The sequence below is a fragment of the Bos taurus genome, chromosome 20 (assembly GCF_002263795.3).
Source record: "Bos taurus isolate L1 Dominette 01449 registration number 42190680 breed Hereford chromosome 20, ARS-UCD2.0, whole genome shotgun sequence".
Classification (NCBI taxonomy): Eukaryota; Metazoa; Chordata; class Mammalia; order Artiodactyla; family Bovidae; genus Bos; species Bos taurus.
Window position 1 is genome coordinate 12841937 of NC_037347.1, and position 21963 is coordinate 12863899.

The window sequence follows — 21963 nt, forward strand, 5'->3', positions numbered from 1 at the left end:
AAAATCAAATTAAAATCTAAATTGCAAATCATCTAACATGTATAAGAAAGTGCTGAAAGGGAATATATTTTTAAGGATCATAAACCAAACTATAATATTAATTGCAATAAGAAGGCTTATTTAAATGAAAAGCCCCCAAAGTAAGGATTTCATAAGCAATGTTTCTAATTTATATGATTCACATGCTAACATTTGTTTCTGTCTTTTACACAGCTAACCAATTAAAGCATATTTCTAAAGAATTAATTTTATTTGCCAGCAATTATTTGCTATCTTAGCTATAATTCTGCAGCTTTTCAAGCAACAAATAAACGAATGTATTACATCTGGAGGAGAAAACTCAAAAAGTGATGGTATAATATTTGAATACATACAATTACTGGTATGTAACATTCTAATTAACATAATTAACTTTGAAGCAGTTCACACAATAACTGTTAACATTTGTGTCAATTTAGCAGCAGTTAATGACAGGTGTTGCAAAGAACTGCTACTCCTTTCATTTATAAGTGAAATGTAAAAAACCTTTCCAAAAAAGAAAAGGCAACCTCAATGAATACTCAAAACTCTTTAATCAATAAAGCGCTACCCTGGCAGGCTTAGAGGGCAGACCTTGTAGTTTATTCCAAGGATCTACTAACTGGAATATGGGCACCTTAGGGGGAACACAGTATAATCAAATGGGGTTTAGGGAAAAAAATGGAATACCAGTTTGTTTTCTATGTCTCTTCTTTTTTGTTGGTTTTAGTCCATAATTTGGCATTCAGGCTGACACTCAGCTGATATGTACCAGTGCTGGTGGCTAAAATACTTCCTTACTGGATACCAAGTAGCCATTGCCTCAAGCACTCCAAGTACACTCCACCTCTCCCATCACCTACCCCAGGACCCCCTGCACCTCTCCATGATGTGGCAGCTACATGATTAACATCTGACAAAGGGAGCTGCCTCCAGGCCCCTGCTGAAACCCCACAGTCAATGTTCTAATGATTTCCTAGTGGAAACTCACAGGTCTGTTAAAATATTTTTTAGTACCTCTTCTACCTACATGTAAATCATTTTTAAACATAGTCACACATTAGGGGATGCATACTCAAAATGTTTTATTGATGGTGTGAACCAGCAAAAATAGTAGAGGCCCAGCAGGCATCCTCTGACTTTTGTTACACATGGACAAACAATAGCAAAGGTTGGCAATGGCAAATAAATGACTGCAACATTAGTCATATTTTCTGTAAAGCAGATGTTAGCATCCTGAAGCTCCAAACATACAGGCGCTGTGCTACATGGGACACAAAATGTCAACCCCAAAGGACGAAAATTGTATGCCTGACACAAAAAGATGACTCATGAACCTTTGTATAATCCAAAGAGAAGAATGAAAGGAAAGTAGTTGGGGTTTCTTTTTCTGGATGCTTTTTTTTTTAATTTAATTGTTTAGTGACATCATTCCTAAAAGAGTACTTCATGTTGAAAACACATTATCCTTTCCCTACAACTTTACATTTCAAACAAGCATCATGCCTTTCAAATTATCCCGCATAAAACATAGTAGACCTGCAATTATCTGAAAACAATCAGAGAAACTTATCTTTATGAGTCCAGCCTCATCCATTCATTCAACCATAAACTGTACATCATGTATTCAATAAAACTCAAATTTCCTGGTTTAATAAACACATCAGTTTTCTACTCTTGGACAAGAGGGTAACAACAGTTAACACTGTTACTCTATTCCTGTGTGTTCCAAGGACCTTAACAGATACCATCTCACTTGATTCTAGCAACAACCACATAAGATAGGTACCACTAATATTCCTTTTTTTCAGAGGCACAGAAAAGTTGCGTTCCATGGTCAAGGTGGTACAGTCCAGATGCCAACCCAGGCAGCCTGGCTTCTGAAGTCCACGCTCTTAAACATGACTCTAAACTGCCTACAGTAATTAAGTTCTGAATCAAGTGCTTGTAAAAACTGATCACAATTTAGATAAAGGCCACCGAGTGCACAGTCTCTCTGGGCAAGGGGAAAGGGCTGACCCAAGGTCTACTGCATCCATAAAATTCTCCAGTTTCAGGATTTATTTTCAGAAGCAAGGCTCTCAAAGGTCAATTAAAATGTAGAGAGGTCCTACAGGCAAAACCTAATATAAACCCATGATATTTTACTTAGTGTCATTTTTAATAGCCCACCAAATGAAATATTTTAGGCTCACATCTTTATCAGCTATAGATCATTTTCCTGGGCTCTTTAGGCAATCAGACCATTTGGAGATGAGGAGGGGAGTGGGAGAAGGCAAGCAGAGAGACCCTTACAGTTTCAGTGATAAATGCTTTGGTTTGGACATGCACAATTCAAAGGAGAATTAATGTGAGGATGTGGAGAGACATCAGGGAAGGCTTCCTGGAAGAGGAAGTGCATATGCTAAGGTACAGACAGGTATTGCCCTGGCAGAAAGAAGGGAGGTACATAGAGAGGTGTTTTCTTTCTAGAGCAAAGAAGGGCATGAGATGAGGAATCTAATACCCTTTGGGGAATGATAGGTGGTTCACGCCTGCCCTGGTTATCTAGCCAAAATTTAGAAGCACTTGAAGACGAGAACCCCCCCGACCCTCCATCAAGTGAATCTCTCAAGGGGATGGATGTTCCAGCAAATGCGGAAAGTGTAGAAGTTCCTTAATGGTTTTTTGATCAGAGCTATGTACAAAGGGAGACAAAATGATATGACTGGTTCATATTATTTACAGACTAAAACATCACTGCTCGTGTATAGGAACAAAAAAGAAAAAAAAAGCAAATGTGTTACACTTAAACAAACTAGGAAAGAAGCCTACTTAACTGAGCACCTATATAGGTTAAGCAGGAGGTATCTATAATGAAAGAAAAACAAATAGATTTCATGTAATGAAGAGATTTCACAGGAATTCTAGAAGAGCATATATACGTACCAAAAATTTCCTATACATACTAAATTTTATATACATACTAAAAACTTCCTATTAAAGAAATATTTCATTAATATAGTAAAAAGGAAAGAACACAGGTAAAAGAAAGAAGAAACAGAAGTTAGGGACCTAAAGAAGCCAAACAGCAGGAGCACTAGGGCTTAGAATGACAATCAGTCCTACTTTGAGGTCAGGATTACCAAAACTGAAGCTAGAGCTTCTTTGTCTTTTCAGAGATTTGTAAAAATGCTGTCTGCTACCCAGAACCCATTCTTTCTTTTTTCAATTGAAGTATAGTTGCTTTACAGTGTTGTGTCAACCTCTGCTGTGCAGCAAAATGACTCAGTTATACACACAGATACATTCTTTTTTATATTCGTTTCCATTATGATGTATCATGGGGTAGTGAATACAGTTCCCTGTGCTAGCCACAGTAGGACCTGGTGGTTTATCCATTCTAAATTAACAGCTTGCATCTATCAACACCACACTCCCAGTGTGCTCCTCTCCCGGCCTCCTTAGCAGCCATGAGTCTGCTCTCTGTGTCTGTGAGTCTGTTTCTGTTGTGTAAATAGGCTCATACTTAGTATGATGGTCTCTGCTGTTGTTGTTCAGTCGCTAAGCCATGTCCGACTCTTTGCAACCCCGTGGACTGCAACATGCCAGGCTTCCCTGTCCTTTACTGTTTCCTAGAGTTTGCTCAAATTCATGTTCAATGAATAGTCATAGTCAATGATGCTATCTAACCATCTCATCCTCTGTCACCCCCTTCTCCTCCTGTCCTCAATCCTTCCCAGCATCAGGGTCTTTTCGAATGAGTTAGCTCTTCATATCAGGTGGACAAAGTGTTGGAGCTTCATCTCCAGCATCAGTCCTTCCAGTGAATATTCAGAGTTGATTTCCTTTAGGATTGACTGGTTTTGATCTTGTTGCAGTGTAAGCTTGATTAGGTAACATTTGCTTAGTTTTGCTTTTATTTCTATTGCCTTGGGAGGCTGACCTAAGAAAACACTGGTACAATTTACATCAGAGAATGCTCTGCCTACACACTCTTCTAGGCCTTTATGGTATCATGTCTTTTGCTTAAGTCTTTAAACCATTTTGAGTTTATTTTTGTGCATGGTGTGAAGTGTGTTCTAACTGCATTGATTTAATGTGGTTGTCTAACTTCCCCATCATCATTTGTTGAAGAGACCATCTTTTTCTCACTGTATATTATTGCCTCCTTTGTCATAGATTAATTGACCATAGGTGTGTGGGTTTATTTCTGGGCTGTCTATTCTGTTCCATTGATGCATATGCCTGATTTTGTACCAGTACCACACTGTTTTGATAACTGTAGCTTTGTAGTATCATTTGATGTCTTGGAGAGTTTTATCTCCTGTTTCCACCCCCCCCCCCCCCCCCCCCCCCCAGATTGCTCTGGCAAATATGGATCTCTTTTCTTTTAATTAATTTATTTAATTGAAGGCTAATTACTTTACAATATTATAGTGGTTTTTGCCATACATTGACATGAATCAGTCATGGGTATACATGTGTCCCCATCCTGAACCCCCCTCCCACCTCCCTTCCCATCCCATCGCTCAGGGTTGTCCCAGTGCCCTGGCCTTGAGCACCCTGTCCTGTGCATCTAACCTGGACTGGCGATCTATTTCACATATGGTAATATACTCATGGAAAAGGCAATGGCAACCCACTCCTAGCGACCCCACTTTATTTTTTCACTTTCATGCATTGGAGAAGAAAATGGCAACCCACTCCAGTGTTCTTGCCTGGAGAATCCCAGGGATGGGGGAGCCTGGTGGGCTGCCGTCTATGGGGTCGCACAGAGTCGCACACGACTGAAGTGACTTAGTAGCAGCAGCAGCAGCAATATACACGTTTCAATGCTATACTCTCAAATCATCCCACCCTTGCAAATATGGATCTCTTATGGCTCCATGTAAATTTTTGGATTATTTGTCCTAGTTCTGTGAAAAATGTCATGGATAATTTGATTGGGATCACATTAAATCTATGGATTGCTTTGGGTAGTACTGTTATTTTAACAACATTAATTCTTCCAACCCAAGAGCATGGGTTGTCTTTCCATTTCACTGAATCCTGTTTTATTTCCTTTATTAATGTTTATAGTTCTCAGTATGTAAGTCTTTCAGTTCCTTGATCAGGTTTAGTCCTTTTTTTTTTTCAGTATAATTTTATTGGCACCTGTTCTTTAAGTGTTTTCTTTAAATGGAGGTTGATCTGCCCTGAACAATTAAATAACATATTTATTATATCACAAATAGCTAAGCTGGACCTGTCACATGGCTCTACTCTTAAAAATGAAATGCCCAATAGTATGTCAAATCACAAAGAATAGGTCTCACAATCCCTTAAGCCATTATTAACATCCAGTCAATGAACCTAACAAATACAAAGACTATTTCCTTATGACTAAAGTGCTTTAAGGTAGCAGCTTTTCCACCCAAGAAACTTCCTAAGGAAAAACGCATCACTTGATGGGGTCTTTGAAGGCTCCCCAGCTACTTCATGCAGACATTTTTATCATTAAAAGATGGTACAAATCCTGGTGACCTCCTACAGTTCAGATTAAATTAGAAATCCTTCTATCACAGACACCCATGAGTTTCCCGGTTTTCATGCGGTGCTTTGCCTCCCTACCCACGCTAGAAACATCACATTAAGAAGAAACTGTCCATGTTAAAAATCACTGTCCACGTCACATTGTTCACTTTATCTACCACTCCTCACCCCATTCTACTGTGTATGTAGTTCCACTATGCCTTGAAGCTTGCCCAACCAAAACCTTCCAGAACCTGCAGCCCATATCATTCCTGAAAGTCTAGGAATACACTGAAAACTCTCCAGCCTGTAATCATCTTCTAGTTTGTTCTCTAATTTCTCAGAAGCCTCATTTCAACTATATTACAAGCTGCTTAAAATTCAAGACCATGTGTGACCTCTTTTCTATAAAGGTTTTAATACCAGCTGTATAATAGAGACTCCACTAATAATCAATTAACTGATTAACGAGCATAATAAAGAATACACCGATTCAGAATCCAGTACCACAGAGTGAAACTGTGGGTGCCAATAAACTAGGAATAAGTATAATTATCAATACTGCTAATTCTTAGCTAACCAGCCAAGTATTCTAGAAAAATAAGGTAGGAAAGATACTGAAGTATGTTAGATTTTCCAAAGCCACAATAACCAGGACCTTCCTAAGAAGTCCATGAATTAAAATAATAATTTTTCTCTTCTCCCAAGAAAGGAAATGTTACATCCCAATACCTTCCCTCCCCCAAAGCACTAATTACTATGAGTTTCTTGGTTTCTGACGGTAGAATTCATTCGACACACTAAGATAGCAAAAAGCTAAGTGCTGTAATTTTACCACGGGGGCAAAAGGACACCAGAAAGGTCAAGGCAAGGGGCCCGGCAGAGAGGCAGCTGTCCTCCAGTGGACCAAGGGACCCTTCTAAGACGGCAGCGATGACTACCTCACTGCCTTTACCTTCACCATCATCTCCCCAGACACACAACCCAATCAAATTCTTGACAGCCCAACCATTCAACTAGTCTGGGCTTCAGGAAGCAGAACAGGAGCATCAGTTCAGTTCAGCTCAGTCGCTCAGTCATGTCCGACTCTTTGCAACCCCACGGACTGCAGCACACCAGGCTTTCCTGTCCATCACCAACTCCCAGAGTCCACCCAAACTCATGTCCGTTGAGTCGGTGATGCCATCCAACCATCTCATCCTCTGCCGTCCCCTTTTCCTCCTGCCTTCAATCTTTCCCACCATCAGAAACTATCAAAACTTGAATTAAGACTTCCTTACAGGAGCTTCCTGGTTGCTCAATGGTTAGGATTCTGGGCTTTCACTGCCATGGCTTGGGTTCATTCCTGGTTAGGGAACTGAGATCCTGCAAGCCATGTGGTGCATCCAGAAAAAAGGAGAGAAGACCTCCTCAACATTTCTTTAAAAACTACCATTATCTAAGTACTAAACAGTACATACCAGGAACTACCCTCAGTGCTAAACATACAGTGAGGATAAGAAAGCTGGAGTGCCAGCACTCTCCATTCTCTGGGTCATCTCATCACTCTTAATAGGCAGGTTGGTCAGGTACTGAAATAGGTATACCAGTTGGGTAAGTGGGTAGTAAGTAAAACAACCTATGATCTCTCTCTCTCCCTCTTTCACACACACACGGCATTGCTGTTATAAATCTGCTTTGCTCCCCTCTATGATGGTCAGTAATTAATAGAGAACATGCATTTCCACCCTGTAAATCCCATAGAATATTTATTGGTGCCATCCATCTCACGGACTCTCAAACACCTCTCATAAGAAGTCCACACTTGGCCAGTCTGTTCAGGCACACCCACGCAGAGAGCCGCTCCGGCAGGCATTCTGTCCTTCCCAGGAAGGACAACACATACATAAAGTAATGAATTTTTTTTTAACCTCTGCAAAAGGTAAAGAAGAGCAAACTGGGGCTGAAAGTTTTAAGTGACTACTTCTGACTGGAACTCAATTTCAGAAAAAAACTCTCCCCCACCAAATAATTAGTAGTTCTTCATTCATTCATTCACTGAATCACAATACCCTTCACCTGTTTCCTGCTGATTATTCTCATGGCACCCAGGCATGTTCAGAGTAAGGATGCACATTTAGAGTATCTTTTCACAGAAGCAAGAGTTGGATTACAGCAAGGATTTTATAGTTCATTTTTAAGCCGATCTTTGATTAATAGACCCCTGATAAACCAGTTACTCTGTGGATAGGCTCAGGTGAGCCCACAATGAGATTTATCTTCATGGATTAGGCCTGACCTATAAGAACCTGCTTAGGGGTCCCTACTGCTATTTCAGCCCTGAGTTATGAAAATTCATCCCTTTACTATCAATAGAACCTAGCTCAGAGGGTAATAACTAGGAGATGTATTACTCCTGGAACACAAGCACTCCTGAGACTTTGATTATAATGTCCACAGCTGAAGGCACTATTTCACAATTGAGATTACTATTTTCCAGATGAAAAAAACTCTGAGCTGTGGAATAATGCCTTCAGCTACATACATTGTAATCACACTCAGCAGTTCTTGTATCCCAAGAGCAATACAGGGTACCAGTAGTTGGGCTGGTGAGTTGATTTAGGGAATGGAAGGAAGAAGTTGGAGGAGAAAACATAGATAACCCTAATTTCATATTTGCTTTATCTGGGGGGACTTTGGCGTAAGAGTTCAACACGTGCAAAAACCATATCAACTTCACTAAAAAGAAAAAATACATTTAAAAAGTAATTATTTTTCAAACCAGCAAACTTGGTTTTTTTGGAAGTTCAGGGTGGGTTTTTTTGGGGAATATTGACTGCTGGCCAGAATATAAAGAGACGTAAAATCTCAACTCAGTCGCTGTGATGTCTATGCTCAGTCGTGCCTGACTTTGCAAGCCCATGGACTGTAGCCCACCATGCTCCTTTGTTCATGAGATTTTTCAGGCAAAAACTGTAGTGGGGTGCCATTTCCTCTTCCAGGGGATCTTTCCGACCCAGGGATCGAACCCACATCACCTGCTTGGCAGGTGGATTCTTTAACACTGAGCCACCTGGGAAGCCATATATTGATTTCTCAATATATGGAAGCACAAAGTTGTACAGTATTCCTAGAAACAATTTAGCAAGAGTATGGAAAACCTACATCATGCTCATATCATTTGCCACATTAATCCCCTCCCAGAATCTACCCTGACAAAACAACCAGAGGTGAACGAAGACTTATTAAAAGCCTGCTCATTACCATTATTTTCAATGGGTAAAACCTGGAAATAACCTAAAGGGGGAAATAGTATAATAAATTGTGAGAAATCCATACACTGGAATATTATACAGCCTTTAAATTGAGTCATAATGGCTAAGGAGAAATGCTAATTCACGTTGTATTCTACAAATTTTGTTAAGCAATTTATCCAAGGGCATTCAAATAGTTCCTACATCAATATTTAACAGACTCTCTCTCGGAGTTAACTAATTGGACTTCGGCTCAGGTTTTTGTTTTTGAGTTATAAGGCCAATAAAGTATTGATATTATATTAAATGACTGCAAATAAAGTCTGTATCCTTAATAAATGCTGACATTATGTTGGTACATTCTGCATGAATTTAAAAGGAAAAATGCACTTTCGCATACGTTTAGTGAATTTTCCCTGATTCTTCATAATGCACTTTTGCAAATGGAAAAGATGAATATTCATTAAGGCTCTCTGAATATATTACAGTTTAAATAGTTTGGTTTTAATATTTATAATACATCATGAAACATAATTTTTCCATTAAAAGAAATGGATACAGTGTCAAAAGAGGGCCACTGAAGAAACATAAAATTATACTACTTAACCTAATATTAAAAATTGAAAAACAATATTTGAAAGTACTTCCACCCCTCAAAACAGTTAACTGTTCTTAAAAAAAAAAAAAAAAACTTTCAGTTTGTGGGGTTGGTGAATTTAGAGTGAAAATAAGGAAGAAAGAAACCACAAGCTGGTCTGTGCTGTCCTGTGGTAACTCGCTTCAGTCGTGTCCGACTCTTTGAAACCCAATGGACAGTAGCCTGCCAGTCTCCTCTGGTTCTCCAGGCAAGAATGCTGGAGTGGGTTGCCATGTATTTTTCCAGGGGATCATCCCGACCCAGGGATGAAACCCACAGCTCTTTTGTCTCTTGCACTGGCACATGTGTTCTTAACCACTAGCATTCACAAGCCTGCAAAAAGCTAAGGACCAAATGGTCAAACTCCTACTCAAATCAAAGGATCTGATTTCCTCCATTCTGAGAATACCACTTCAGCTAAGACCAGCTGACAACCCCCAAGAAATATTTTTTCTACCAACCTCAGGAACGCTGACATCAGCACTTCTTGAGTCACAGATGCTGTGCGAAGTAGCGCACAAGAATTTGCTCATTTAGTCCTCACTATAAACTTATGAAGCAATAGATCCACTAGCCCCACCTCACAGATGAAGAAACTGAGGCTCACACAGCCAATAAGTGGTAGAAACTTGAGCTGATCTCTAAAACACTCTGCTTCTCATTGCCCAACTGAATAATTATAGTTTAATTCCTGAACACAGTTTCCAAAATTAACTACTCTCTGGCTCGAGAAATATCTTCTTGATTAGGCTAAACAATATAAACCTAAAGGGTAAAATACAGATTAAAACAAAAAAATAAACAAGAGTCTGTTCTAGGACACTTAAAAAGTAAAGAAAGGAAATATATTTACTTTTACATTCAACAAGCCTTCACTGAGCACCTATTATGTGCCAAGGACTGTTCTAGGCCCCAGGGAAACACTCGGTAAAACAGAAAAAAAAAGCTGTCTTCAAGAATTTTTCATCAGAATAATAGGAGATATACAATAAGCAAATTATGTGGTGTATTGGAAGGAGATAAAGCTATTGAGAAAAGTGGGGTGTGTGGCATGCAGTGAGGGAAAGACTTTCAAACAAAATGGTCAAGGAAGCGCTCAATAAGAAAGAATATGACAGGGATGCTCACAAGAATCAGAACAGATGAGTCACATGATTCAAATCAAACAGAAAACTGTTGAAAATACTGGAAACTAATTTTCACTGTGTTTCTGCCATCCATCTACCACTCCAAAGAACAAAAGAAGTGACTATGTCTTACGATGGTTACATATACCATTTCTAAACTTTAATCACCAGGGCTTACAACCTTATTTTCCTACGGACAAAATAAGTTACCCCGGGTCCTGCTTTGCCTCCTGAAATTTCCATCTTTCTTACCAGAAAGCAGCATCTGTATAAATCCCCCGCTTTTGACGACTATGACTTCTTTGATAAACTACCCATGTGTGTGGGGAGGGACAGAAAGATGGAGGAAGCAAATGGGGAAATGAGTTTTCCCCTCTTCAGATTAATGTATACGAGGTATACATCTGACACTTCATCAGCACTCCCGGCTGGTGCCCCAGCAGGCGGACACTGGCTGAGCATGTATTCTGCCAGCTACCACGTTGCTTAGGATGAATTGGCAATGTGCCATTTATCAGAAATGCCCAATGTGTCTGGGAGAAGGAACACAACTACATTTAGCATTGCCAAGGAAAACTAGATACTTCCGGCTAGGAATTAATCTCCTCCTTGAGAAGGTAGTTAGCATTACCTTGAAGCTTGCCTATGGCATTTAAATCACACTAGGTCATACATTTACTGAAACTCATACCTCCCCAACCACGGCCTTCATTTATATCTTACTAACATATGACTACCTCTCAGATTGAGGGTCTATACTTTCCCCTCATGTTCTATTGTTGTGTTGAACATAAAACTGTGATATCAAGTGTAATCCTGTCATTTAGACATAAACCACATTGATTCTGATTTTACCAAGTTCTCCACACTTGAACATATGTGTTGCCTCAACTTTCCTCTTCAAAGAATCAACAAAATACTTAAACCAATGCGACTGCATGACTACTCACAAACAAGTTAAGGAAACTTCCTTGAATATGGGCTGTGATAATTTCTTCATTTTGTCACCGTATTTTGTCAGCAGCTGATACGGAACTTTCAATAGTGTGCCTGTGTACTTTAGTTATGTCTGACCCTCTACAACTCTATGGACTGCAGCCCTCCAGGCTCCTCTGTCCGTGGATTCTCCAGGCAAAAACACTGGAGTGGGTTGCCATGCCCTACTCTAGGGGATCTTCCCAACCCAGGAATCGAACCCATGTCCCTTATGTCTCCTACACTGGCAGGCGCATTCTTTACAACTGAATGGGATTTGGTCCATTACATGGACTTTGAGGCTAATCACGATTATAAGATGCACTGGACAGCAAAACCAAAAATACTTTAGATAGATGGTCTTAATTAGACACCCAAGATAGCATACAGAATCGCATCATCACTCCAGCCTTGCAACTAAAGGAATCTGTCACTTTCCACCAGAGATTATCCATTCCATCAGTATTATTTACTGAATGTCTCCTATATGCACGGTGAGTGCTAGGAACAGTGAGGAGCAGAACGTCAGATCAGACAGGAATTCTGCCCTCAGGGAACGTGCAGTCTAGCAAGGGGATATTAGGCATAAACACAAAGAACTAAGACAAAGGTGGGCCTTGATAAACGCTGAGGAAGGTAAACTTACAGCTTGAAGATGGGGGCAATGGGGCTTACCGTGGCAAGGAGAGAATGAGAGTGAAGCATGTTCACTGGTGGCTCAGACAGTAAAGAACCCTCCTGCAATGCAGGAGACTTGGTTTCGATCCCAGGGAATGGCTACCCATGCCAGAATTCTTGCCTGGAGAATTCCAAGGACAGAGGAGCCTGCTGGGCTACAGTCTATGGGGTTGCAAAAAGTCAGACATGAATGAGCAACTAACAATGTTCTACTGTACAGCGCACTTCCAGTAACATAAGGCTTATTTTGAAGACAAGAAAAAGGGGGACAGAAAGGAAAAAGAAAAAGGTCTAATAGATATACATTAATACTCCCCCAGCATCATTCTCTATCAAATCTGTTAGGTGTAATCAGCATAATTTAGATATAAGCCAATCCAAGAAACATAGACTAACTTGAATGACTCTGCAAAGGGCACACACACAAAAAAAAGGCAAAGTCATGAAAGTATACTGAGTGACATACTGAAATAAGTGACATGGCAGAGAAACCTGAGCAAATTGCTGCCGAACAATGAGGAAATCAAGGCAGTGCTCTGCCTGGCAGCTCTCCTCCAGCTGCTCCTGCTCATGAAATGCCAGAAGGTGGGGGACAGAAGACATGGTCAAACAGCCTGCAAATGGTTTTCCTTAGACAACAATTAGGAAGCAAGGAAACCTCTGAAGTAAAGATATGATGAGGGTGATATTTTAAACCTTCACTCTCTAGTAGTAAATGGTCAGTCACCATCTGGCTTTGATGCCACATGTGATTTTTATGTTGGCTAATATTTGAGGCTTGCTAGGTGCCAGGTACTATTTTAAGTTTGCTTTTCATGGTATTTTAACATTTTCTCTAGTCTTGCTCCTAAACCGTATGAATACTTGCAGGGTAAATAAGCTGACAAGTGACTCTCTGATAAGAATGCTCTTCTCCTTGGTTTTGTATCTTATTTCCAAATATCTTAGGTCACCTGACATGTGTTTCATCAATCAATCAATCAGTTTCTAGTCTGAGTACATAACTACCAGTATTAGACACATTACTTTGTGGCAGTGTTGTTTTAATTAGAATGATTTGCTTGGCAATAAACATACAGGATTACCTATTTATGTATAAGAATAATATTGTAGTGGCCCCCAAAGCACTTCTGTTTAAAAAAAAATAAAATCACTGATTGCGAGGAATTTTCTTCTTTCCTCAAAAAGTAAATGCTTACGAAAGTAAAATAAGCTTTTAATAAAATTTCTCAAGAAGGAAAAGTAATTGAACTCGGGGATGGGATGGGGGAAAATGTTAAAACGCATCATTTAACTGAACCTTTAAAAATAAGCCCCCAAATTTTCCTGAGAAGTAAAAGATACATTTTGATTTAAAGACCATAGTCAATTTTGAAGTCATAAAATATCCTCAAAGAAACTTTTCAGGGATAACTATCCAGTATGTTCAGAAGTTTTATGATTCTGAAACTAGAAACAGTGAGTTTCAACGCTGAATTCCAGAGACTGTTTAATAGGTTGTTTCGTCTCACAGTTTGCTGAAGAGCTAATAAAACCTAAGAAACTAAGCAATATGCTTAAATGTATATAGCTACCTAACGACAAAAGCAGGATTAGAGGTTAGACCTAAATCAGATCTTTCTACATTACTGAACGATTTTCAAATATCTCATGATTTATTATCAATGTATAAAATTATAAGGCACTGACATATCATTTGCATCACCATCAGTAAAAGATATTTCAAAATCTATTCCAATACCATATAACCCCACCACCAATACAAAAGCAACCTGTATAGACCTCTAGGCTGTGCCAAAGGTTAAAGTTGAAAAGTAATGGGCCCACTGGAAAACAAAATTCTCGTAAGCATCATGGTTAAAAATAAAAGTCTATTTTTTTTTTTTTTAAGGCATGTAGGAGTCCATGGGGTCGCTGAGGGTCGGACACAACTGAGCGAATTTACTTTCACTTTTCACTTTCAGGCATTGGAGAAGGAAATGGCAACCCACTCCAGTGTTCTTGCCTGGAGAATCCCAGGGACGGGGGAGCCTGGTGGGCTGCCGTCTATGGGGTGGCACAGAGTCGGACACGACTGAAGTGACTCAGCAGCAGAAGCCCATGCTGCTAACAAATCATAAATATTTACGCCATGTGCCAACGTGTAGGTGTAGAGAGAGTGCTGGAGCTGAAAATAATAACCATTTTCAATGATTCTAGAAGAGAAGGATCCAGGCAAGAATCACCAATGAATATGGAATCCAAAGGAAATTTTTGATAAGAAGAAACATGCTTGGATGACCTCAAAGTGTCTCCCTGCCAAAGGCTTATTGACTGCAAGAGAAAAGTTCTAACTGTGGAGAAACTGGCCAATGCCTTGTCTGGGTGAAAAAAATTAACATCATAATGATGGGCAAATGGACATATCATCACCTGCCCATGGCATGACCTGAAAGGATACAACATCACCAGTGTCACATTCTGGGCTGGAATGCAAAACCCAAAGCTCACTGTAAGAAAACATCAGACATACCAGACACTGTCATACGAGGAATATTCCTTTAAAAAATGGGGTGGGGATGTCACTTAGTCTTCAAAACTCAGCGTCATAAAAGGCAAAGAAACACTGGGGAGAGTTTCCAGACATGACCCCAGACTGGATCCTCTACTGAAGGAGGGAAAATACTATAGAGGACGTTATTGGGCCAATTGATAAAAATGAAATACAGATGGCAGAGCAGATAAAAGACTTCTTTCATGCATAAATTTAATGAAGTTACCTGTGATAACAAAAGGCCATGATATATATAACCTATTCTCAAAGAGTTCAAAACATTATATGCGAATGTATATGCATATACACGGAGAGAGAAATCAGTACAGCAAATAGGCAAGAGTTAATACTTAAACCCAGGCAAAGGATCAGCTGGTGCTGTATGTATTTGTCTTATTCGTGCAACTTTCCTGTAAGTTTGAAATTATTTTCAAATAAGTTTTTTACTTTAAAAAAGCTGAGAACCATTTTCATTTCTTTCGAGGGAAAAGTTGAAACAGAGTTAAGTTTACAAAAATATTCCAACTTAGGTTGAAGGGGAAAATCTGGTAAAAACCAGCACACTGGAAACAAAAAATTTCAGTGTCAAATCTGTGCTTAACATTAAATGTAGATTTAAGTTCAAATCTAGAACAATAAACTCAATAAATTTAGACGTCCCTACGTTGGTGGTGACACGGAGCAAAGCTAACCGACCACAGACAGAGCCCGATGACAACTCACCAGGCTGGCGGTGAGCGAGGGCGCCGACTGGCCCAGGGCCTGGCTGCGCATGCGCACGAGGTTGGACGTCTCCGCAGAGGTGGCCCAGGCTTGCCCCGCAGCCGGGTTTGGAAGGAGATACCTGCCTGTTGGGGATAAAAATAGGGCAGTGTGAATAGTGGGCAGAATGGCAGTGCTTCTATAGAAATCCTTATATACCATTTCAGCCGTACATTACAATTATATTGTATAGCAGCTGGAAGCAGATTGTTTCAAGTCGGGAGATTCAGTTTTAAGTTTTGATTCGAAGTTCCCACATAAACCCAGGTAAGTCTCTTCATCTCCAGAATTTGTAGGGCAAGAGGAAGGGTCTTGTTACTATGTTGAGGAGTTGAGGATATATATATAAACACACAAAGCATCCTCAGCATTGTAGAAATGAACATGTGCATTTAGAAATGTACTGTTAAAATAGCTAATATGGAAAGTGATATAGGAATGCACTAGGAAAGTGTCTACGAAGATCATGACCGACAAAAGGAGGAGTTGGAAGTCTTTCAAGGTGAAATGGGGCTGGTGCCCTTTTCTCCCAGCTTCTCTGTCTCTGAAGCTACTGGTGTTCATCCAGCTGTGTCCACAGGACAGATGATGGTATCCATTTGCATAAAGCCGGACATTAATGTCAGTGTAGGTTCAATGAGCAATTTACATCAACCTTGAACTCATATATATGTGTATGTCTTTAAAAGTCAAACAGCTGAACCAACTCACATTGTATTACTTCTTCAGTACACGGATTAGACTAGTTATCAACACATAAGATACACACCTTTTTGTTAGGATGGGCATGCATAGTCACATAGTAATGAAGCTCAGTAAAAACAGAGACCATGTTTGATATTTTGCGGTAGCACAGTAATTGGTCATAGCAGATACTCATTCAATATTTGTTGAATGATGAAAGAACAAGTGGACACTTCTTTCCCAAAAAACACATGAAGACAATGAAAAGACAGAAACCAAACTGTAGATTTTCCTCTACGGGCTGCATGTATGGGGACTCCAGCTTCATCCCTCCAAGATTCATGAGGACTGTGGCCCGAGTGGCTGGTAACCCTGCAGCAGAAGTAACATTGTGCCTGGTATTCTGCCCAGCAGGTCTGTTCCTTATAAAAGAACCCCCATATCTTTCCTTAGGCATGCACTTCACAAGCGCCCACTGGTTTATAACTATTGATATATAATAACAATTGAAATATGTATTAATATATTGCAATATATTAACTATTGAAATAAATGGAAATATGTTAACATATTAAATGGGCTTCCCAGGTGGTACAGTGGTGAAGAATCCACCTGCCAATGCAGGAGACACAGGAGACACAGGTTCGATCCCTGGGTCAGGAAGATCCTCTGCAGGAGGAAATGGCAACCCACTCCAGTATTCCTGCCTGAAAAATTCCAGGGACAGAGGATCCTGGTGGGCTTCAACCCATGCGTTCGTAGAGTCAGTCACAACTGAGCATGTATGCACATACCATATTAAATATGTGAGAATTCATATTTTATGGCAAGACAAACATTTTTACATACAAAAATGCTGACTGCCCAATCTGACCCCCCAAACTGATTCCATCACTTATTCACGACCTTCTTCAAGCCTCAGGTTCCTCAGCTGTAAAACCGGGGTAAACTTATAGGGTGGTGCTAAAATCAAAAAAAGAAAACACATCATATAATAAACATTCAATAAACTTAAAAAAATAAGCACAAAGAGCTATGCAACACATGAGGGATGGCTAGGTGAAGAAGAAATAAAATTTTGTTAATCCACTGGAACAAATAATTACATTAGGAAGCATTTACATAATGTTTATTATCCTGTCGTAGGTAAGATTTTAGATGTTATTCCTAGTCTCATCCTAGGAATCAAGGAATGTTACAAATTGGAGGGTCTGATAGCACAACACTTGGAGTATTTTATTCCTGCCTGGACCCCCATTAGTGTTAATAGGGAAAAGAGAACAACAGATGGGTTTAAGGCAGTCATTAGAAGGCATCAACATTGTGCCGTAGTTGATAGTGATTACATCAAACTTTATACAAATTTTCTTTCTGATGACTACCAAGAGCCTCTGCAAAGTGTGTTGCTGCTGTATTCATGCATCATTTGCTGCCTACGATTTAAGAAAATTAGCATCTGTCAATGCATTATTCAGCTGCACAGGGTGGAAATTAATGGATAATACCATTCCCACTCTGTTGTAGGAGAGGTGAGCTTGCCTAGCAATCTGGCTGCTCTGTTTGAATGCTGTATCAAGCTTGTTGTTACAATTGGAACTTTGATCAGCTTTGTGTTTTCTGGAAACACATTGCTAAAATTCCAATATGCTTATTAAAACCTTTATTAGGTACTGTCTACTGACATAATACGGAGAAGGCAATGGCACCCCACTCCAGTACTCTTGCCTGAAAAATCCCATGGACGGAGGAGCCTGGTGGGCCGCAGTCCATGGGATCGCTAAGAGTTGGACACGACTGAGCAACTTCATTTTCACTTTTCACTTCCCTGCATTGGAGAAGGAAATGGCAACCCACTCCAGTGTTCTTGCCTGGAGAATCCCAGGGACGGGGGAGCGTGGTGGGCTGCCATCTATGGGGTCACACAGAGTCAGACACAACTGAAGCGACTTAGCAGCAGCAGTAGCAGCAACTGACATAACTAGAAATTTAGAGGCAATAAAGACAGGTCCATATTAAAGCTGCAATCTGTAGGTCAGAGTGAAACAAGAATTTGTCCAGCTTCAACCACAGAGGTATGGGTTATTGGAATGGAGTTTTTATACTGATTATTGTCACTGTTCTGGTCACAGGGTCTTTACTCAACAGAGTAGAAAGATCTGCAAACTTTTAAGGTTATGTACAAAAATAAGTACATTACTAAGGCTCAGATTGTACCTTGGTTCTATCTAGGTTACATATGGTCTTTTTCCTGGCATGAGTTTTCCTTTGTTTTCATCCTGAATTTAAAAAAAAAAAAACCCAACAAGAAGCAAGACCTCCATAAACACATGTCCTCAAACATGAGATGCATGCTTTCAAAGATGTATGCTTGAAGTATCCCTCTGAAGTAGGAAAATATCAGGTCAGCAACAAATTCAGCAGAACAGCTATATAAAGAATTAAATATAGCCTCTGGAAACCTACTTTGGCATCAGAGAATAATGGTACCTGCCTAGATTTAAAAGCCTCAAGTAAGTTCCATATCACCTGAAATGCAATACAGATTTAGCAGTCAGGCTATGGTCTTACATTTTGGGTTACTTCTCTTGACTACAAATAGGACAGTAAAGGGAAAATAGACCTAGGAACTCTATATAACAAAGCAGTCTTGAGAAATGGCTTCTGGTGCTCAGTTATATATAAGAATGCTGGCAAAGTTTGACCATCCCTCTAAGGTAGCCACCAGGAAGAAAGGGAAGCTAGGGTGGCCCGTGTGTTGCTCTCAAGGGTTTTGGTGAGGGGCAGGGGAGCCACAGAAGGGAGGAATGGAGAATGGGGTGAGCATTACAGAGGCAAGAGCTGGGACAAAAAGAACAGTGGGCAGCTGGCACGGTGCTGGTGCCACAAGCATGCAGATGGGGCCACAGGCTCCCGTCTCTCATCCATCAGCTTTCTTTTTTGGGCTGTCAGCAGGCTCTGCTGTCACCAGCATCTACAGAAGCTCCACAGCAGTCCCCAGAAAGTTCACATCTGCCACTTCACCCCCGGCTGCCTACTGAGACCTCCCTTGCTAATTCCACTTTGGGGTATATACACACAAAAAGTGAACGGAAGGACTCAAAACAGAGGTTTGTATCATTCACACTAGCCCAAAGGTGAAAACAACCCTAATGTCTATGGATGGATGGATGGATGGATGGATGACCAAATGTAGCATATACAAACAATGGATTATGATTTAGCCTTTGAAAGGAGAGAAACTGACACATTCTACAACATGGAGGAAGCTTAAAACATGCTAAGTAAAATAGGCCAGGTACAAAAGAACACATATTGTAACATATCATATGATTCCACTTATTGAGGTCCCTGGAATAGTCAAATTCATTGCAAAGTCACTTCAGTCGTGTCCAACTCTGTGCGACCCCATAGACAGCAGGGATTCTCCAGGAAAGAACACTGGAGTGGGTTGCCATTTCCTTCTCCAATGCATGAAAGTGAAAAGTGAAAGTGAAGTCGCTCAGTTGTGTCCGACTCTTATCGACCCCATGGACTGCAGCCTACCAGGCTCCTCCATCCATGGGATTTTCCAGGCAAGAGTACTGGAGTGGGGTGCCATTGCCTTCTCCGCAAATTCATTGAGATACACAGTTTAACAGTGGTTACTGGAGGGCTGGGGGAGGGGTGCGGCAGGGAATGAAGCATTATTGTTTAATGAGTACAGAGTTTCAATTTGATGAAAAATTTCTGGAGATGGATAGTGGTGATTGTTGCACAACAATACGAAAGTACTTAATAATGCCACTGAATTGTATACTTAATGTACTATAAAGTAGGAAAGGTTAAAATAGCAAGTTTTGTTACATATATTTCCATACACATATACATACACACCCTCCCTTGCCTAGCTAAAACTATCATACCATATATAGGAAAAAATGAGGGCGTCCTTTTGTTGTCCAAAAGAAGGTATCTACTGTGAACTCCATCAGGACCTGCTTTCACAAATTATACTCAAATTATACTTAAGCCCTCCAAATCATTTACTAGTCAGAGGAACTGAGTTTTTCAAGACCTCTCCAAACTTTCAAAACGGAGAGAGCTTAAAGAGCGTGCTAAGACACCGACAGTACCTGGACAGAGTCCGCGAGTCAGCAGCCATCGCCCTACAGCGCACTCCATCATCATCAGGATATTCCTCTTTCATGCCCCATTGCTCAGCCCTAAACATCGGTTCCCGCATCATAGTGGCTGTCGTGCTCACAGGCAATTACAGGCTCCCTTTATTCATCTTCAGCTGGGCTGCTGCAACACAGAGACACGGTCTCTTTCATCTTCCCTCTCACATGGGTGACTGACTTCCAATTTCTTGTCCCCACTGCAAAAGAATAACTATACCTAGACAGCACTGACAATGCTGCTAAATCATTCTTCTTAATGGCATAAATAAATATAATTTGAGAAACCAACAGACTTGTGACCAGGGAGGGCTGAAGTTCACTGACTCCTATATTGAGCTGCTATTCTAGCCTTAAAAAAAGAAAAAAAAAAAGTGTGTGTTGACTCACACAAGAAAAGTCTAAAGCATAGGCATGACCCCAAGTCCTTGAAGACATCACTGCCTACTAGCCAGGGATATCCACTGACAGGAACTGAAAGCCAAATGAAGAGAGAACACATACTTTTGGGGGGGCTGGTTGTCACAGCACCGTGATGCCAATGGGGTATCAAGGTCTGATTCAAATTAATCTCCCAATGCAGCAGTCAACTCCTGTTTTGCTACTAAGACTCAACCCCACCAGAGATGCCCAATTTCACTTCTTAGAATATTATCAGCAGCATTCTGTATTAAACATGAAATGCAAGGCAGAATTACTAACCACATGGGCCTGATGAGGTGACAAGGTGCATGTATGCTAAGTTGCTTCACTCATGTCTGACTCTTTGTGATGCTATGGACTGTAGCCTGCCAGGTTCCTCTGTCCTTGGGATTCTCCAGGCAAGAACACTGGAGTAGATGAGCCATGCCCTCCTCCAGGGGATCTTCCTGACCCAGGGACAGAACCTGTGTCCTCCACATCTCCTGCATTGGCAGGCAGGTTCTTTACCACTAGCACCACCTGGGAAACCTGACAAAGTTAGGGGGACACTTCAAAAGGAAGCTTGCAGCAAGCAGAGCAAGTAGAGATGTGAACGGATAGAGCAAGCCCAGACTGACTGGGTCCATGACAAATATGTCAAGGCGTCTCTACAGCCTAATTCCATACCCTGAGAGAGCTAGGGACCGCAGAAAAATACCAGAACAACACACATCTATGGAAATCCAAGCCCCTGGACAAACCACAAGGCTATGGAGCAGCAACTCAAGCTGCCACTGCCACTGCCGACTGCAGTTTTTAATCAAAAGTAACTTTGGAAAATGTGTCGAGATGACTCAACAGTACAGTGGTCTTTTCACCCCCAGTCACAGAGAGATCCCCTGTTACCCTTGCCATTGAATGGCAAAAGGGCAAAAATGCCAACACGTGGTCTATTTTTAAGTGGAAACAATTCAGATCTACACTTAAAGAGAAATATATTTGGCCCCTTTTCTTTTCCCCTAACTTGTTCTGAAAGAAGAAATATTTCTTCTCATCTAGTGAGATTACCAAATTCTAATAAGGGAAGCTATTTGGATCATGTGAGTTAATACGCGAAACAGAGCTTAGTAAGCTTTGGTGTTCCTATTGTTTTTAGTACTTGACTGCTGCCTTTTGATGGACCTGCTGCTAAGTCGCTTCTGTCATTTCCAACTCTGTGCAACCCCAGAGACGGCAGCCCACCAGGCTCCCCCGTCCCTGGGAT

At 40.6% G+C, this 21963-nt stretch overlaps 1 protein-coding gene across 6 annotated transcripts in view; it reads right to left on the reverse strand.

The window, feature by feature from the left end:
• The window catches only part of MAST4 (microtubule associated serine/threonine kinase family member 4), a 618443-nt gene that overhangs the window by 399461 nt on the left and 197019 nt on the right, over nucleotides 1–21963 (reverse strand). For all 6 annotated transcript variants that reach the window (XM_059878864.1, XM_024981445.2, XM_024981444.2 and 3 more), the window contains exon 3: nucleotides 15418–15542. In XM_059878864.1, coding sequence (XP_059734847.1) covers nucleotides 15418–15542 — 125 coding nt within the window. The remainder of the gene's footprint in view (nucleotides 1–15417; nucleotides 15543–21963) is intronic.